Raw genomic sequence first — 18,060 nt, 5'->3', positions numbered from 1 at the left:
TCAAAGCCTTCAGGCAAAGTCTGGGCAGCCGTCCGAGGCTCCCTAACCTGGGCGGGTGGGGGTGGACTAGGTGACCTCGAGGGTCCCTTGCACCCAAGGACTCCCTGGTTGCGCTGGGGATGCAGACAGCCGCCAGTTCTCCCCAAATCAGCCTCTTCCTCTCGCGGCGGGGTTGCCTTTTAGAGGGCTTTTAATCCTGAATGGCACATACACCATCCACGGACAACTTTGCGCGACGCCGAACTCCGGACCGTCCCCACTCACAGGGATACCGCGCACGCCACGGTCAGAACCGCCGGCAAGGCGTGGGCGCTGGGGGATGACGCGCTTCCGCTACTTTCGTTCAAGGAGCCTCCGGAAATCTTAGGACCCGGGCAAAAATGTGCCGTTCTAGGATATCTCCAGAGACTCTATTGGTCAAAGGGATAGAAACGGCAGAGTCCAGAGGGGGAGGCGGCCCCGGCGGCCCAAACCAAACGCACGAGCGCCGCCAAGAGGACCTGCCGGGGACTGCGCGGCCTCCCTCCGCTCGGCCTCTCTCCGGGCGCCGTGCCGTAAAGCGCCGTGCCGTGCGCGTCGGCGTTTTTGCGCCAGTGTCGCGTTCGATCGAAGATGGCGGCGGCGATGGCAATGACTGGGACGGCGGCGGGTCCGAGCCTCGGGCTGGCGGGCGGCTGCCCGGACTGGACCCACCAGGCGGAGAGCACCGGGGTGAGGGCGGGGGGGCGGGGGGGGGCGTCCTGCCCGGGGACTCCGGTCCGAGCCGGCCCCCAGCCGGGTCACCCTCCGAGCCGGCGGGCTGACGCTCCCTCTCCCCCTCTCCCTAGACCACCATCATGGCCGTGGAGTTCGAGGGCGGCGTGGTCATCGGGGCGGACTCCCGCACCACCACCGGGTGAGTGGCCGGACCGGCGGGAGGCGCCGGACGGGCGGGGGGGTTCCCGGGCGGGGATTGACGGCTGTGCCGCCCGCAGATCCTACATCGCCAACCGCGTGACGGACAAGCTGACCCAGATCCACGACCGTATTTTCTGCTGCCGCTCCGGCTCCGCCGCCGACACCCAGGCCATCGCCGACGCCGTCGCCTACCAACTGGGCTTCCACAGGTGGGGCGGGGGGGGGGGGGCGCTGCGGGCTCCGCGACGGGGCAGGGGGGGCGGAAGCGGCAGGACCACCTGGGGGAAGCCCCCGGTCTGCCCGTTAAGCCCCCGGGCCCTGCCTGGGTGTGGGGGGCGGGGGTGTGAAAGAATATACCGGGAATTGGAAGGGGCGCTGGGGGGGGGCTGTCAGTGGGGCTGCCTGTGATTCTCCCTCGCCTCTCCCTCCCTGCAGCATCGAGCTGGACCAGCAGCCCCTGGTGCACACGGCGGCCAACCTTTTCAAGGAGATGTGTTATCGGTACCGTGAGGACCTGACGGCCGGGATTCTGGTGGCCGGCTGGGACCGGCGCAAGGGTGGACAGGTGAGGGGCAGCGATGTGCTTCCCGGGCTCAGAGGGGGCTGGGCCTTGTGGGAGCCCGGTCCTTGCTTCTGCAGGTTGGATGCTCCCCCTCTGCTACCCAGAGGATGTCCTGTCTGGGTGGATGGGCGTTCATCTGCACCCTGCTGCTGCCCTGGATTGGCCCGGGGTGGTATACTGGAAAACCAGCAGCCCTCCTACCTCCTGCTGCCTGCAGAAGGTCTCACCACCCATCTTCCTCCCCCTTCCAGGTGTATTCTGTCCCCATGGGGGGCATGATGGTTCGCCAGCCCTTTTCCATTGGGGGCTCCGGCAGTTCCTACATCTACGGCTTTGTGGATGTTTCTTACAAGCCCGGAATGAGTAAGGAGGAGTGCCTGACTTTCACAGCCAATGGTAAGGAGCCCCCAGCCCCAGCACCAAAGGGGAGCCCCTGATTTCTGGGGAAGGGGGTGACTGCTTCTGCCTGCCTTCTCTCCTTGCAGCACTTGCCCTGGCCATGGATCGCGATGGCTCAAGTGGCGGGGTGATCCGTCTGGCTGCCATCACCAAGGATGGTGTGGAGCGCAAGGTCATTCTTGGCAATGAACTACCCCGGTTTTCCTCCGTCTGAAATGGGTGTGTGGGTGGGTGGGAGGCGGTGTTGCCCCCGTGACACCTGGACCTGCTTCCATCTCTCGGGGACGGGAATGTCTTTCGTCTTTATGCATTTTTGGTGGGTATTAAAGGCAAAAAGTCTCCCATCGAGTGTGGTTGTTGCTTTCTCTCGGTCCTTGTGGTGGTGGTGGTGGGGGACGTGGACAGAGAGGGGTGGCCACCTGCGACTTGCATGGTAGGAATAGCAGTTCTTCTGCTGTTGCTTCCTAGTGAGGTTAGTCTTCATTCTCCATGGCAGGAAATGGCAGTTTTCACACAACGCATTAAGTCACCAGCAGCCAGGCCCCTTAACCCAGGCTCTGCCCTTCCTGTTTGGGATATTTTGCAAAATCAGAAAATGGGTTTAATGGGGGGGGGGAGGCTCAAGTGAATGCCGCTTGCCTCCCTGCACAGCCAGCAGAGGGTGGAGCCCCTTTCTGCCCATCCCCCCCTCTCCAGGCGGGCTCTGCCTACTCCTCCTTGCATTGCCCTGATTGCCACCCAGCTGTGATTACATTGGGATGGGGGGGGGGCACACACCCTTTGGGGTTCATGCAGCTCCACCCTATTCTGGCAGAGACCAGGAGGTGAGGCCCAATGGCAGGAGCCTTTCCCGGGAGGGGCTGTGTTTTCTGCTGCTCCTGCAGCAGGAGGGGAGGGGTGGGGAGGGGGGGCTGGCTCTGCTCCAGGTAGCTTTTTCCTTGGCAGCTCCGAATAGGAGCTGTTCCCTGTTCTCCCCCCCCCCCCACTGCCTTCCTTCAGCCAGGCAGCCTCTTGAGCTCAGTTTGGGGGCCTGGCTGGTGTTGCTGTCGGGAGGGCTGGAGGAGGCCTGCAGAAGCAATTCTCCCCTGGGGCGCAGTACAGAAGGAAAGAGGCATCTGGGTGGGACCTTTTATTCCTGGGCGGCCTCTGCCCTGCGGCCCTGCCTGCCGGCCTCTCCGGCGGATCAGCTGGTGGAGTCCCTCTCGGAGTCGAGCTGGTGGCGGAAGGAGACACGGGCTTTGCAGCTGAAGTACGCCCGGCCGCTCTGCGGGTCGCCCTCACTGCTGGTGGACGGGGTGGACCTGGCTCGGCCTGCCGCGGCGTCCGGGCCGTCGGCAGAGGCAGCTGGGGGGGCGGGAGAGAGAAGTCAGGGCTTGGCCCCCTCCTCTGCCTGGCCGGCTCGAGGAAGGGCGAGACCCGCCACCTTACCTTCCGGGGTCTCTCCCTGGCCCGTCTTGCCGGCCCGCCGCGACCGTCCGCGTCGGGCGCGTGGAAAGCAGCTGGGGAGCCTGGAGCCCATCCTGGGGGGTCCGGGCGGAGAGGGAGGCGCCAGCGGGGCAGGAGAGGTCCGGGGGCGCCGCCGTTCCAAGCGGCCTCCTTCCTATCCCTTCGCGTTTGGGGCGAGGAGCGGAGGAACCGAAGCCTGGCAATTACAGGGAGAGGGCGGGCGGAGGGGGGGGGCTGTCCCAGAGCGGCCGCGGCGCCAGGGAGGGGCTCGGCCCCCGGAGAAGACGGGCCTCCCCCGCCCGTCCGAGCGCTCCCCGCCACCTGCGGCCGAAGGGTGTTTATGTCTGGTTGCCCGCACGCGTGGCACAATCCGCGCGACCTCGGGGGCTGCTCCTGGCTCGGGGGGAGCCGGCCCGACCTGGCCGAAGACTTCCCAGCCGCCCCCTTCGGTGAACGGAGCGGACGCCGCCGCCTCCCCCGTCGCCCGCTCCATCCCGGCGGTTCTGAAGGGAGCCGAGGGGGGAGCGAACCACAGCGCCCATCCTCCCCCGCCAGGGATCCCACCCACGCGGGTGGCGCCGGGCTAAGCAAGGCTGCGTCCACGGCGGGCGGAAGGACCTACCGACCCGGCCAGGAGATCCGGCCGAAGAGCCCCGGGCGCAGCGGCTCCCCCATGAAAGGGGCGGGAAAGTCTGGCGCTCGGAAACTTGAGGGCTGCCGCTCTCCACCCGCGGGCTGGGGCAAGGGGGGGGGCTAGTTGGGCCATGCCTCTCGGGGGCGGGTGGGAAAGCGGGCTCCCCTTCAGGAACGGCCGCCCGGAGGCCCAGGCTGCGGCGCAGGGCGCTCCTGCCAGCCCGGCCCCCGGCGGACCCCAGCCGGGACTAGTCGCGCACTCTCTCCGGTCAGCCGGCTTCTCGTGACTTTCTCTGTCGCCGAAGCGGCCCTGACCGAGAATCGCGAGCCGCCTAGCCAGCCGAGAGAGGGGCGGCGCTCTGCACATGCCCCGGGGCTCCTGCGTCAGCGGGGCGGCGCCCCGCTCTCTCCCAAAGCGAGAACGGCCCTCCTTCCCGGGACGGGAGCCCAGCCCTTTCCTCTCCGGCCCTTCCTTCCCTTTTGATTCTCCCGGCGGGGCAGCTCCCTGCTCCGCTCCTCCCGCCGCTGCTTCGCGGACCCGCCGTTCCCGCCGTCGGCAGGTAGTCCCGAGCGCCCCCTCCCCGCGGTCTCCGCCTCCGCGCCTCGGGCGGCGGGTCCCGGGTCCGACTCCCGGTCCGCTCGCTGCGACCAGAATCCCAGCTCCCTCCTGGCGGCGGCGGCTGACTCAGCCCCTCCAAGCCGCCCGCAGGACTCCGCTGCCGGGGGGCGCCCTGCGGGGAGCAGCACCCAGGACGGGCAGGGCGGGCGGGCGGGAGCGAGGGACGGGCAGAATCCCGGCCAGGCAGAGGGAGAGCGGGGCGCTGAGCCGCGGGCAGCGGGCTGGACTGCCCGGGGCCATCCCTGCGCGTTCGCTGGCGCTGCGCCTCCGGGAACTGATCCGGAGGAATCCCCGAGCCACGTCTGAACGCCGCCGTGGAAGAAGCAGCGGCGGCGGCGCCGGCGGCGTCGGTCCGCGCTCCCCGGTAGCTGAGCCGGCCCAGGGGGCAGAACGGACCAGGCTGCTCCCCAGTTAGCCAAAGAGAAGCGAGGCGGCTGCCTTTGTCTCAGCCTGCGCAGGGAGGGTGATGATTCAAGGTTTCCTGCCCTCCCAGAAACTCGCGGAAATCTCAGCTTAATTACTCCCGGGTAGCGCTTCCTGGCCTGCAGCAAGAGCGTGCCAGGAACCCCAGGGGTGTCTCTGCACGAAGCACAGCAGAACCGCCCTGGGAAGGTGGGCTGGCCTTTGTTTGACTTGCAGGCCGCCCCGTGGGTTCCTAGATTGTTCCAGAGTTTGCACTGAAAAGGTCTAGTGAAGTTGCCAAGATCCTGGGGTGGGGAGGGAGGGAGGGAGTTCCCAAGGCCCAACCTCAATCAGCCCAGGGAGCTGTACAACATTCCCCAGTCAGGGAGGAGCTCCCCACATGGGGCGGGTGGGGGTCCAGGTGAATGCAGCGGCTACAAGAGTTGAGTAGAGCTCCATCCAGCCAAGGCTGCTCTGGGGTCAGAGGTCAGCATGTGTGTGTCCCTGGCTTGACCAGCCCTTCTGCCCAACCTGTCTGCCTGCAAGGGGGGACCTCCCTCCCCTCCCGCTCAGAACCAGCAGCTGCCTTTTCTCCTCCAAACGAGCAAGGCTGCTTTGTAAGGCAGGGGGGGCACCTGGTGCCTGGGGAGGGGCTTCCAGGGAGAGGATGACAATGGGGAGGCTTGCCTGGGCCCAGGACCACCTTCCTCCTTTCCAGGGCTGGCAGGCCACATCTGGCCCTGCTGGGGAGACCTCGGAAAGCCCAATGCAGTCGGGAGAGTCTGATGAGAATGACGCCCTCAGAGGCCCAGTGGCTGCAGGTCAGGCTGGGCCGGGCAGGCGGGTGGGTGGGTGGGGATTTTGGGGGGTGCCGCTGGCCCTCCGGGGGTCTCAGGCTGAGCTCCTCCTTCCTTCCCAGGTCAGCCATGCTCCTTCCCCACGGCGGTCTACGAGCCCAGGCCGCTGCACTCCCAGGCCCCCCTTTTCCTGAACGGGGTGCCCATCGTGGCATGGGTGGACAGCACAGAGAGGTACACCTGGGGCTCCAAGGTGAGTGGGGGCCCTCGGACCCTTTACAGGCACCTGCCTGTCAGCCTCGACCCCCCTACAGGACCGGCCTTCCCCAGAGGCCCCTGTTTGACCAGCCACTCCCTTCTGCCCGGGAGACTGGCCCTCTTGCGCCCAGCAGCAGTGCGGGAAGGAGCTGACCGGGGGACTCGGAGTGTCCTGGGGGCAGCTGAGCCTGATCCCCAGGAGGACTAGGAACTTGTCCTTGTTGGCAGAAGACTGAAGGGTTAAGGGGTCTGGGAGAAAGAAAGGGTTTTTGAGCAAATCGCCCAGTTGGAAACACAAAGTGTTTCACTTTGCCAACACACGAAGTGAGAAACAGCTACGTTTTGTGCAAGGAAATTCATCTTTACAGGCGGTCCTCGGCTTACGACCACAATTGAGCCCAAAATTTCTGTTGCTAAGTGAAACATTTGTTAAGTGAATTTTGCCCCATTTGTGACCTTCCTTGCTACAGTTGTTAAGTGAATCACTGCAGTTGTCACATTAGCCACACAGTTGTTAAGCGAATCCAGCTCCCCCCCATTGACTTTGCTTGTCAGAAGGTCGCCAAAGAGGATCACGTGACCCCAGGACGCTGCGACCGTCATAAATAGGAATCAGTTGCCAAACGCCTGAATTTTGATCACGTGACCATGGGGAGGGATGCTGCAACGGTCGTAAGGGTGAAAAAGGGTCATAAGTCCCTTTTTTCAGTGCCGTCGTAACTTTGAACGGTCACTAAATGAACTGTTGTAAGACAAGGACGGCCTGCATAGTGCATGCCAGACTGAGAAATAGTTCTTTCCATGCTTGGTAAATTGGAGTCCCAAATCATTTTGCCCCTAAGGATGCCCTAAGGGGGCTCCTGCCAAGGCAGGTCTGCAAATTTCCCAGGATTCCCAGCCAGCATGGGCAAAGGGCCAGGAATTCTGGGAGGGGCTCTCAGTCCGGGGGGGGGAGGAGGGAGGGCAGCCGAATGGAGGATGCTTTGAATCAAAGAGGTAACAGAGGAAGTTTCCGTCAACTGCAAGTCGAGGCAGTGCCAAGAAGCCAGGTGTTTATTTTCCAGTTGCAGGATATAATTAGTGCTTTACTAAACCTCTGGGAGGGAGACTCTGGGCCACAGCTGCCAGCTCAGGGCGAAAGGGATTCCGCCGGAGAGCCAGGGGGAAGGAAGGGAGGGCTCCGTTTCAGCCCCTTCCCTCCGTCTTCCCCAAAGCCAGAGGGCCCTTCTCTTCAGCTCAACCCCGGGTCCCTCTCCCCCCCCTCCAGAACAAAGGGGCCCAACAGCCCCCACCCAGTTGTGCACAGGGCAGCACTGCTGGTGGCGCTCCAGGGCCGAGGGGGGGGGGCGGTTGGCGCGAGAAGGCTTGGCGGTCCCTGTCCAGCTCTCCTCCCCGCAGGTGCGGCCCAGCACGGTCTACGCCTTGCAGCTCAGCCACGGCCAGTTCACCTGGAGCATGAAGAAGCTCTTCCGGCACTTCCAGGAGCTCCACAGGGACCTGATGAAGCACCGCCTGCTCCTCAGCCTGCTCCCGCTGCCCCGGTGAGATTCAGGGGCCGCCGTAGCCGGGCGGGGCCTCCTACGAGAGCCCGGGGAGCCAAGAAGGCAGCAAGCCAGGGCTGTCCAGCCTTGGCCACGTTAAGACCCGTGGTGGCTGGGGAATTCTGGGAGATGAAGCCCACGGGTCTTAATGTGGCCAAGGTTGGACACCCCTGTTGCAAACCTTGGATTGGGGCCAATGTGGTTTCTTTCCCATTGACTGCCAGCCTGCCAGGATGCCTGGCCAAGGTCACGTCCTCTGGCATCCTTTGACTGGTTTTGGTGCCATCTAGGCGCAGCCTTCTATCCGCCACTCCTTCAGGCATGTGAGGATTTAGAGATGGGAGTTGTAGTGTCTGAAGGGTCCCAGTTCAGAGGGACTTTGGGATCAGCTATGTACCAAATTTGAATCTCTCTCCGTCTCTCTTGTTCTGTCTCTGTCTCTCTCTCTCTCTGTCTGTCTGTCTGTCTGTCTGTCTCTCTCTCTTTCTCTCTCTCTCAGCTGGCTGATTGACAGAACTGTCCTGCTGTTCTCTGCACAATCTGTGTTTCTTTTTTGTGCAAGTTTCTTCTTCCCCTCCATGGTTGCACGCATGATCCTTCATGTGATCACAAGCAGATCCTACTTGCACCCCCAGCCTGGTACAGAAATCCAGCCCTTGGCAGGATTAGGCTAAATTGCTTCATATGATTATCAGCAGAATTTGCCAGCAGTTTTACAAGCCATGAACAGCCTTAACCCCGGCATTCCCTTTTTCATTGTTACTTTTTCACAATTTTTAACTCTTTGGCATCTTGAATTATTGGATTATTCCCCTTAAGCTCTCTTGAATTGATAAATCATGAAGTATGGACAGTGATTTAGGAATCAACATCTGTTCAAAAGTCCAGGTGATGAAAATCAGTGGGAGGGCAGCAAGGGGCCACCTTGTTTCCATGGGCAGGGAGTTCCACAAGTTAACAGGCATCTTGCACACCTGCCTAACTTGTTTCCAGGAATGGGGGGTGATGAGGGGGGCCCTTCCCTTTGCTGCCCGCAGAGGAGAAGCTCTTGATTCTTTGGACTTTCCTGTTTTGTTGTTGTTCATGTCTGGGGCTGAGTCAGTGGTCTTCAAGCTGAGTTCACACACACAAATGTAACTGAATCTGAATCTGCTGAATCTGCTGAATCTGAATCTTGCTGAATCTGCCCGTGTTTTCCATTTGCCCCTTCCCTTCACCCAAAAGGCTACAAACACACACACACACACACACACACACACACACACACACACACACACACACGAAGAGGGGGCAACCTCCAATTCCTTAACAGCCTTGCTTAAAGGGATGGCCAAATTCCCCCTGGGCCCCTCCTTCCCTCCCCCAAAGGGGGGCCCCATTTCTCTTTTGGGGAAACCCACCGGCCCGCAAAGGCCTCTGCAGGGAGCTGCTGGCTCTGCCTTGGCCTCAGCCTGCCCCCCACCCATTTGGCAAAGGGAGAGGCTGGGCTGCTGAGACTTTCTCCCTGCAGATTCGTCCTGCAGGGCTCCTGGCCACTCGGAAGCTCCCTGGAGCTGCCCCCCTTGCCACGCGGGGGTGGCGAGGTCTCCCGGCGCCCGTCCAGCAAGCAGGTGAGGCAGCAGAGAGGTGGCCCCCTCCCCCTCAGCTCCAGGGAAGTGCAGAAGGGCCCCTCAGCCGCCTCCGGGGATGGGGAGGACGCTGTCGGTGGGGGGCAGGCGGTGGGGGATGAATGGGGTATCCAGGTATCTGGGGAGGGGTGGCAATTGCTGACAGGGTGGGGGAGAGCCCAGAGCCCCCTGCAGCCCTCCTCTCGGCTCCTCCTTCCCTGCAGAAACAGCTGGAGAGTTACCTGAACACCTTGCTGGAGATGAGTGCTTACCGGGACTACCATGCCATGGTATGGCCCCTCCCCCTTGGCTCAGGGGCGGGTGGGGGGTGGCCGGGCCTGGCCTGGCCCTCCTGGGCACGCTCTGCTCCTTGCCCCACAGGCGGAGTTCCTGGACGTCAGCCGGCTCTCCTTCCTCCCGGAACTGGGCCCCAAAGGCTTGTGAGTCGAGACCTCTGCCCTCTTGTGTGTGGGGGGGTGCTGGGCCAGAGGCCGATGTCTGACCTGCTCCTCCTCCCCCCCCCTCCAGAGAAGGCATGATCCTGAAGCGGTCCGGGGGTCACCGCATCCAGGGGCTGAACTGTGCCGGACATCACCAGATCTGCTATCGCTGGTCCAAGAGGTCAATCCCAGGTGCCATGGCGGGAGGGACGAGGGGGGGGGTTGCTTTTATGTCAGCCCACTCTCCCCCTCCCTCTGCAGGTGGCTGGTGGTGAAGGACGCCTTCCTGCTCTACCTGAAGCCGGAGTCGGGCGAGATCTCCTGCGTGCTGCTCTTCGACCCGGCCTTCAGGGTCCAAGTGGGCAAGAAGCCCACAGAGACCAAGTATGGGGTCCGGGTGGACAACAGCTGCAGGTCAGTCTGAGGCAGGCACAGGGGGGGGGGCAGAGCACAGGTCCCCTGGCCTGGGCCTTTCAGCCGGATGCAGCCCGCGTTTGGGTCAATCCCTGAGGGGGGCAGCCGGGGGGCACAAGGCTTGCTCCCTCCTTCTCTGGGCGCCTCATCCGACTGGTCGGTGCATCTCTTTCTGCCCCGAGAGGCGGGCGGAAGCGAGGGCAGGCAGCCCTCGCAGCCCAAAGCGCCCGTTGCCAGAGGCTGGGAGAGATCTATGCCCCCCCCCCGCAGGTCCCTCGTTCTGAAGTGCAGCAGCTACCGGCAGGCCCGCTGGTGGGGGCAGCAGATCACGGAGCTGGCCACGAGCAAAGGCCATGAGCACCTGCAGTGCCACCGCCACGAGGGGTTTGCGCCTGTCCGCGAGGAGACTCCCACCTGCTGGTGAGGAGAGACCCCTGCCCGCTGCGGCTCAAGGGGCTGGGGGCCAGCGTGGCTGGGGCTGGCCCACTCTCGCCCTGCGCTCTGCCTTGGCAGGTTCCTCAACGGAGAGGGGTATTTCGCAGCCGTGGCAGATGCCCTGGTGCAGGCCCGGGAGGAGATCTTCATCACGGACTGGTGGTAAGCCTGGCGTGGCCCCGCTTGGCATGAAGGGGACTCGGACCGCCCCCCCCTCTGCTGGGGCATCTGGCGGCCAGCAGAGGTGAACTGGGGGGCTTCAGCCCAGGAGCCTTGCCCATACCGGAGGAGATGCCAGGAACGGGGGATGGGGGGGGGGAATTGCCTCTCCAGGAGGAAGTTGCCAGCAGCCAGTTCTGCGGGGGGGGGGGGCAGAAGGGAGCAGGTCTCCTCTGAAAGTCAGAAGAGCAGCCCCCGCCAAGCCCTCTTCCTGCCCCCCCCTCGAGAAAGCATTCCCTCCCCCCCTTCCAGGCTCAGCCCCGAGGTCTATATGAAGCGCCCGGCTCAGTCGGATGAGTGGAGGCTGGACCTCATCCTGAAGCATAAAGCAGTGAGTGGCCCCCGCAGGGCAGAGGAGGGGGAGCCTGGCTGGCTTTGCTGGCCAGCGGGTGACCCCTCCCTGAATGACCCTCTTTGCAGGAGCAGGGGGTACGTGTCTGCGTCCTGCTTTTCAAGGAGGTGGGGCTGGCCCTGGGCCTCAACAGCGGCTACAGCAAGAGGGCCCTGATGCTGCTGCACCCCAACATCAAGGTAAGTGCGCCCCCTCTGTCAGGCAGCCGGAATTTGGGTGGGGGGAGGCTGCATCCTGCTCTTTCCCATCCCTCTCCTCAGTTCCTGGGCCCCAACAACCCTCCCCTCCTCCCGGCCTCCTGCTTCAGCCACCTCCCATCTGGCATCCAGAGCAAGCAGGACGTGGTGGGGGGGTGTTTTCTGAGCTCCAGGGCTTCTAGGTGAGACCCCCGCCCTGCCTGGTTCCCCCGGCTTTCTCTCCCTGCCAGGTGATGCGCCATCCGGACCACGTCTCCTCCATCGTCTTCCTGTGGGCTCACCACGAGAAGCTGGTGGTGGTGGACCAGGCTGTGGCTTTCCTGGGAGGGCTGGATCTGGCCTACGGGCGCTGGGACACCCCGGAGTACCGCCTGACAGACCTGGAGGGTGAGAGCGGCCAGGGTGCCAAGGTGAGCGGGTGCCTGAGCTGCCCCAGAAGCCGCCTCCTGACTCTGCTGCTCAGTCCCTCCCTCCCCCGCTTTTCCTTCCTTCCTTCCTTCCTTCCTTCCTTCCTTCCTTCCTTCCTTCCTTCCTTCCCTGCAGCTCAGATGGCTGTCCCTGGGGTGACTGTCTCCCCCTCCTCTCTCTGCTCTGACCTGCTCTCTCTTCTCCCCTCTCCTGCTGGCCCCAGGCCCCTCCCCTCACCAGGCCCCTCCCTGACCCTCTCTTTCGCTCAGGGTGGGGGGCCCCCTTCAGGGCCCGGTGAGGAGGCACCCCTGGACCTGGCCACCAACCAGCTGCTCTGGCTGGGCAAGGACTACGGCAACCTCATTGCCAAGGACTGGATACAGCTGGACAAGCCCTTTGAAGGTACCGCGGTGAGGGTGGGGGTGGACAAGGATGGGCAGGCAGGGACCCCTTGGGCTGGGGGGCGATATAGTCTCCCCAACTTCTGGGACCTGCTGGATTTGCTTTGCCTGAGAGCTTGAGGTTCCGATGCTGCCCCTGCCCTCCCCCCACACACGAGGGGCAAATATACCCTCACTCGATGCTGCCATGTGCACGCGGCACAGAAGTGTTCTAGCCTACCCCCCCCCCAGAGGAGCCTGTCCGAACCTCCCCAGCCACTGGCAGTCCAGCTGCTCCCTGAAGGAGCCAAGGGCAGCCCACGCTCTCCCGCTTTGTGCCAGCCTCCAGCGGCTTGAAGCAGTGAGGGCCCCTCCCAGGTTCAGACCAGACTGGCTTTCCTCCCCTCGCCATGGGGGGGGCTGCCTGCTGGAGGGAGGGAGGGAGGGAGGGAGCAGACCCACCTGAGGAAGGGCAGTCCCGCTGTGCCCCCCTCTTGTCCTTTCAGGGTGAGGCTGGCCTTTGCTGGGGGGGATGTGCTCCCCCCATGCTGTGCAGTGACCTCGCCTCCCTGCTCTGGCCCAGATTTCATCGACAGATTCCAGACCCCTCGGATGCCGTGGCGGGATGTGGGGGTGGCCGTTCATGGCGTGGCCGCCCGGGACGTGGCCAGGCACTTTATCCAGCGCTGGAACTTCACCAAGGTGGGTGGGCAGCGGGGCTGTGGGCAGCCTGGCTGGGGGGGGGGGCAGAGCTGGGTTTGGCCCAGCCCAGAAGCTGCAAGCACAGCTCAGCTCTGACACTCAACGGGGTAGAATTTTCCAGCTGTTTGGGAAATAATTAGCCAAAAAAAAAAAGGTTTTCAGTAACAGCAATTACGAGTAATCAGTAACTGAAGCCAAATAACCATAAAAGTATCAAGAAAGAAGCATTCTTGATGATACTGATAGGTGGGGGGAGATTGCCCCCTCCCCCTTCGGTCCTGGCTAAAGAAACTGGTGGAATCTGAAGGTTCTTAAACACGGAAGGCTGAATCTTCCTGGTGGGTCCTTGTAGGATACCTCCAATCTGGTTCTTGGCCAAACAGACTCAAGGAGCTGGAAGGGAGGGACCTCTGGTCTTCCCCCCCTTGCAAAGCATTTCTCTGGGAAGACCCCAGAGGAAAACAGGAGTCCCCACTTCACGTGGGAGCCAGCAGCAGGCGGCTTGCGGAGCTGGAAAAGTCCTCCTAATATTTATGTTTACTGCTTTGGCTGGCTGACAGGAAAGATGGCAGATCCCCAACTTCTGCACCCACCCCACGGCTTTGACGGTCAGCCCCTCTGGGGGTCCCCTCCTGCGCAGCTTCAGTTAAGCCAGGAGCAGCAGTGTGAGGCAGATTGAACCCCCCCCTCCCGGCTCTCCAACTTCCCCCTCCTCTTTCGATTCCCGGGAGGGGGGGAGGGCAGGGAGTTGTCTCCCACCAGGCTGATCACAGAGCTATGGGGAGGGGGGCAGGGAGCTCCCCATGCCCAATTTTGTCTCTCCCGCCTCTTGCTTAATAAGTGCCACTTTTATGTGCCTATCAAAGTTCGTTGCATGGTTTAGGACAGGGGTAGGCAACCTTGGCTCTTTTATGACTGGTGGACTTCAATTCCCAGAATTCCTGAGCCAGCATGGGGGAAACTATGGCTCCCTTGATAACTGGTGGACTTCAACTCCCAGAATTCCTGAGCCAGTCTGGGAGTTGAAGTCATGAAAGAGCCAAAGTTGCCTACCCCTGGAATGCCTGCCATTCTTCGGTTGCGCGGCTGGCGTGGACTCTTTATTGATAACTGTCAATGTCCATTTCCCAACTTATCACTACTCAGAGAGCGATCAACATTACAGAGATTGGCTGGGATGCGCATGTGAGCGGTTGCACCACTGCACGTTCACCCTATTTCTTGCACGCTGAACAAGCAGCCAAGAAAAGGGGCCGGGGATCTGGGGCCACTGACCCCCGTTTCTACTCCTAGACCATCAAGGCCAAGTACAAAGGCTCCGAGTACCCTTACCTGCTGCCCAAGTCCCCTCACATCGCTCCACGGCTTCCCTTTCTCGTGCCCGGTGCCCAGGTGTGCGATGTCCAGGTGAGGGGTCAGAGTGGCTGGAAAGGGACAGGTCTGGGGGCTTCTGAGGGGGCCGCATTGGGTGCCTTGCTTGAGAACAAGAGGCGGCATGTGGGGGTCCGGCTGAAGAGGCTGCTTCTGCACGCCCCTCGCCCCTTCTGGCTTTTGGTGCTCAAAAGGTCAGGACCTTTCGAAGGGGGAGCAGAGGAGCCCCCAGCCAAAGAACATCCAAGGGCTCCCAGGAGACGGAGGGGCAGCGGGGGGGACAGTGTCCCAGCCCACTCCTTTTGACCCAGAAGACTCTGGCTGCGCCCCCAGGTGCTGCGCTCCGTGGACCGGTGGTCAGCCGGCCTGCACGAATGCTCCATTTACAACGCCTACTTGGACGTCATCAGGACCAGCCAGCATTACCTGTACATCGAGGTAGGATAGAGCAGGGCCGGGCAGCCTGGGATGGCTCCGTCAGAGAAATGTTCCCCAGGCCTTTGTGGGGCAGGACAGGTCTGAAAGGGACCCCTCTGCCCTTCCCCCCCGGCAGAACCAGTTCTTCATCAGCTGCACAGACGGGCGCTCGGTGCTCAACACTGTAGGAGATGCGGTCGTGCAGCGGATCCTGCTGGCCCACAGGTGGGTTTGGCAAATGGGGGTGGGGGGAGGCTAACGCATCCAGGTTACCAGAGATGTGCCATGTTCGTGGAGGGAGCCTCTTTGCACATGCTCAGACTGCTGTGCCCATCTGGAAAAGTACTGCCAGGTTCTCGTCAGCCTTGTAGGGCAAACCAGACAAGGAAGCAGGGCAGACGAGCTAATTAAAACTTAATTGCAAGGTTACATTAACAGAATCTTGCAAGCAGGGAAGCCCTCCTCCTGCCCCCTCCCCCCTGCACCAGGGAAGGCCTCTTGGAAGCCCCTCTGCCCTGCCCACATTTATTTATTTAATTTATTTATATGCCACCCAATCCCAAAGGACATTCTTGCTGCAGGCTCGGCTCCCTTGGTGGCACCCAGCTGCCCTCCCTGCTGAGGCCAGGCCCACCTGCCTCTGGCACCTCCTGTTTTGACCCTGCTGCCGTGGAAAGCCCACCCCCACCCACCCCCAGCAGCAGCCAAAGGGGGGGCTGCTTGGCTGTTGAGGTGATTCCAAAACAGTGGGGCTCCCTTCAATGCCTGCTGCTCTGCGTCCAGGATGAGAGAGACTCCAGGCAGCCCCAGAGGGGGAGGGAACCGTGTTAGGAGCCCTGGCTGCCCCCTTTCCTTTGAGGGAGGGGCGGGGGGGTTGTGAGCTGCAGAGGCAAATCTCAAGGTGGCGAACACACCCAACACATCTTCCTCTTTTCCCCACAACAGCACTGCGAGGCGGGCTGGGCCGATAGCGGCCGGCCCAAGGTCGCCCAGCCAGCTTCCATGCCCAAGGGGGAGCTGAACCCACCGTCTCCCGCTTTCTGGCCTCGCGCCTTCACGAGACCCAACCAGCTCTCGGCGTGAAGCCGCCAGCAGCCCAGCCCCCCCTTCAGCCCCCCATCCCTGCTCAGAAAAGCTTCCGAGCCAAAGGCCCCGGTTGAAAAGAGGCTCCCAGTGCCAAGAATGCGGGGGAGTTGGGGGCAGGGAGAAATCTCCCCCCCCCCGCCTTATCGTCTGACGGGGGGATGTCTCCCCCACTGCAGTGAGAAGAAGCCGTTCAGGGTGTATGTGCTGCTCCCCCTCCTGCCTGGCTTTGAGGGGGACATCGCGCAGGGAGGCAGCAACTCCATCCAAGCCATTCTTCACTTCATCTACCGGTGAGTTTGGCCCCGGGGCTCAGGGGCCCAAGACCCGGCTCCCCCCTGGAACCAGCCGTGGGGAGGGAGGCGGAAGAGCGCTCAGACCCCTTCTTCCCTTTGCAGGACTCTCTGCCGTGGGGAGTCGTCCATCGTCAGTCGCCTCCAGGCAGTCAGTGAGTGGGGGGGCGGCGGAATGGAGCAGAGTTCGCCCTGGAGCCCCTCGTGACCCCCACCCCAGGAGTGAGGCCTGGCTCTCTGCTGGGAGGGGGGTACATGGGGGGCTCAGGGCTGACATCTCCCTTCTTCTCTCCCTCCCACCTCAAAAGTGGGGGAGGGCTGGAGGAACTACGTCTCTTTCTGCGGCCTTCGGACCCACGGGGAGCTGCAGGGCGTCCTTCTCACGGAGCTGGTCTACATCCACAGCAAGATGCTCATTGCGGACGACCGGCGCGTCATCATTGGTGAGTGGGGAGGCTTGCAGGCGGGGGGGGGGGGCGGAGGGCAGGGACATCCAAGCCCTTCAAGGGTTCACTTCACAGCCCTTCCGCCCAAAGGTTCTGCCAACATCAACGACCGCAGCCTGCTGGGGAAGCGTGACAGTGAGCTGGCGGTACTGGTGGAGGACACGGAGCTGGTGCCGTCCACCATGGGCGGTCAGGAGTACGCGGCAGGGAAGTTCACGCTGAGCCTGCGCCTCGAGTGCTTCAGGTGAGCGCTGCAGGGGCAGAAAGGGCAACCCCCCCTTCGCCCGACAAAACCCAAAGAGCCCAGAGATTGGGGGAGGGTGGATGGGGCAGAAGAGAGCCCTCGGGGGCCACACGGAGCTGACAGGAGGGCCCAGCAGATGCCAGGCAGCACGATCCTTGTCCTCCAGCTGCCCAGGGCGGCGGGGGGGGGGGGAAGCCCTGCTCTCTACAGGTCCATTTTGCCCAGCCAGCTGCAAAAAGAAAACTCCCTGGCAGGTGTATCTTGGGGGTCGACGTCGGCATTCAAGACCCCATCAGCGACTGCTTCTTCCATGGCGTCTGGTGTGCCGGAGCCTTAGCCAATAGCAGTATTTATGAGGAGGCAAGTGCCTAGGATTTGGGGTGGGGGTCTCACATGTAGAGGTACGAGAACATGCATGCTATTAAGATCCCTCTTACTCCGATTTGCAAATCAACTTCCAGTCCTGTGGATTTCTGCTCCCAGTTGGCTGGGCTGATGAGCACCGGCCCATAAACCCAGCCCTGGAATTATGGGGGGGGGATACCAGGCAGAGGTTTCAGCTCCTTTCCTGCTACCGTCCCAGCCAGAGTTGCTGGCTGCAGGCTCGGAGGAAGAGCGGAGTGTGCGTGTATGCGGGGGAGTGAGGGGATCTGGGTCCCTTCTTTCAGGATCTTTTTGGGGGGTGCTGAGCAGAGCCGTCCTGTCCCACACAGACGTCCCCGCCTCCTCCTGGTCGGGGCGATGACCCTGTTCCCCTTCCATCCCGCCCCCGCCGTCCGCAGGTCTTCCGCTGCCTTCCCACCGACGCCGTGAGGTCACACCGGGCGCTGCGCGACCACGTGGCAGTGGAGAGCCTGGCCTCGCTCCATCCGGCCCGGGCGCGGGACCGGCTGCAGGCGCTGCGGGGGCTCCTGGTCACCTTCCCGCTGGAGTTCCTGGCCGAGGAGCACCTCCTGCCGCCCCTGAACTGCAAGGAGGGCATGATCCCCACCGAGGTGTGGACGTGAGCGCGGGGAGGCAGCAGATCAGGTTCCGGGGATGCCCGCAGCTTTCGGGCCGCTTGGAAGGGGGCTCGGACCGGCTGCCCTGGCCAGGCCTGCGGACATCTGGCGAAGGGGGGCCGCGGCTGCCGAGTCGAGGGGGATCCCCACGGCCGTAGGGGGTCGCGCACTTCTCAATCGCCAGCTGCGGTCTTTCTGCATTTCTACACGTTCAATAAACACGCATTCCGCCTGCGCGTCCTTGTCCCGCGTCTGCTTTGCCGGGGGTGATCTATTGGGGGGTGGGGGAAATGTGGGCCGGGGTCTGCCGGGCTCTAAGCGCTCCCGCCGCCCGGCACATGGGGCCACCGCGCCTCTTCCCCGATGACCGTCTTCCGCCGGAAGTGCCCTAGAGCCGCTCCGTCCGCCACCCCGCTGCCGAGCGACCAGCGATTCCACGCATGCTCGCCTGCGCGCGCTCCTTCTCGACTCCCCCTCCCTCGAAGGGGGGGCGGAGC

General features: G+C 63.0%; 3 protein-coding genes across 4 annotated transcripts; 2 read left to right on the top strand and 1 right to left on the bottom strand.

The window, feature by feature from the left end:
* Positions 1–553: 553 nt before the first annotated feature.
* On the top strand, positions 554–2,203 carry PSMB6 (proteasome 20S subunit beta 6). The gene is made up of 6 exons (XM_039324820.1): positions 554–711; positions 828–895; positions 975–1,106; positions 1,333–1,462; positions 1,711–1,855; positions 1,945–2,203. Exons 1-6 carry the CDS (start codon positions 613–615, stop codon positions 2,070–2,072), a joined length of 702 nt encoding a protein of 233 aa, XP_039180754.1. The 5' UTR covers positions 554–612; the 3' UTR covers positions 2,073–2,203.
* Positions 2,204–2,875: 672 nt separating this feature from the next.
* Positions 2,876–4,070, bottom strand: LOC120299745 (basic proline-rich protein-like). The gene is made up of 3 exons (XM_039324879.1): positions 4,059–4,070; positions 3,287–3,922; positions 2,876–3,202 (listed from the first exon to the last, which is right to left on the bottom strand). Exons 1-3 carry the CDS (start codon positions 4,068–4,070, stop codon positions 2,876–2,878), a joined length of 975 nt encoding a protein of 324 aa, XP_039180813.1.
* PLD2 (phospholipase D2) lies at positions 3,920–17,799 on the top strand. 2 transcript variants are annotated; one of them, XM_039324850.1, is made up of 25 exons: positions 3,920–4,497; positions 5,677–5,779; positions 5,878–6,008; positions 7,412–7,554; positions 9,065–9,164; positions 9,386–9,451; positions 9,543–9,601; positions 9,690–9,782; positions 9,863–10,015; positions 10,286–10,435; positions 10,529–10,612; positions 10,922–11,000; positions 11,090–11,200; positions 11,449–11,628; positions 11,896–12,028; positions 12,590–12,708; positions 14,002–14,115; positions 14,413–14,517; positions 14,633–14,721; positions 15,759–15,872; positions 15,978–16,027; positions 16,181–16,315; positions 16,409–16,562; positions 16,792–16,922; positions 17,345–17,479. In XM_039324850.1, exons 1-24 carry the CDS (start codon positions 4,303–4,305, stop codon positions 16,904–16,906), a joined length of 2,775 nt encoding a protein of 924 aa, XP_039180784.1. In that variant the 5' UTR covers positions 3,920–4,302; the 3' UTR covers positions 16,907–16,922; positions 17,345–17,479. The 2 variants fall into 2 exon arrangements, with proteins under 2 accessions (XP_039180784.1, XP_039180782.1); XM_039324848.1 differs by having other exon boundaries at positions 4,061–4,497; positions 16,817–16,922; positions 17,345–17,799.
* The last annotated feature ends 261 nt before the right edge of the window (positions 17,800–18,060 follow it).

The sequence above is a fragment of the Crotalus tigris genome, unplaced genomic scaffold (genome assembly GCF_016545835.1).
Source record: "Crotalus tigris isolate CLP2741 ecotype Arizona unplaced genomic scaffold, ASM1654583v1 scf7180000024309.744930, whole genome shotgun sequence".
Classification (NCBI taxonomy): domain Eukaryota; kingdom Metazoa; phylum Chordata; class Lepidosauria; order Squamata; family Viperidae; genus Crotalus; species Crotalus tigris.
This window is presented reverse-complemented; position numbering and strand designations above follow the sequence as displayed.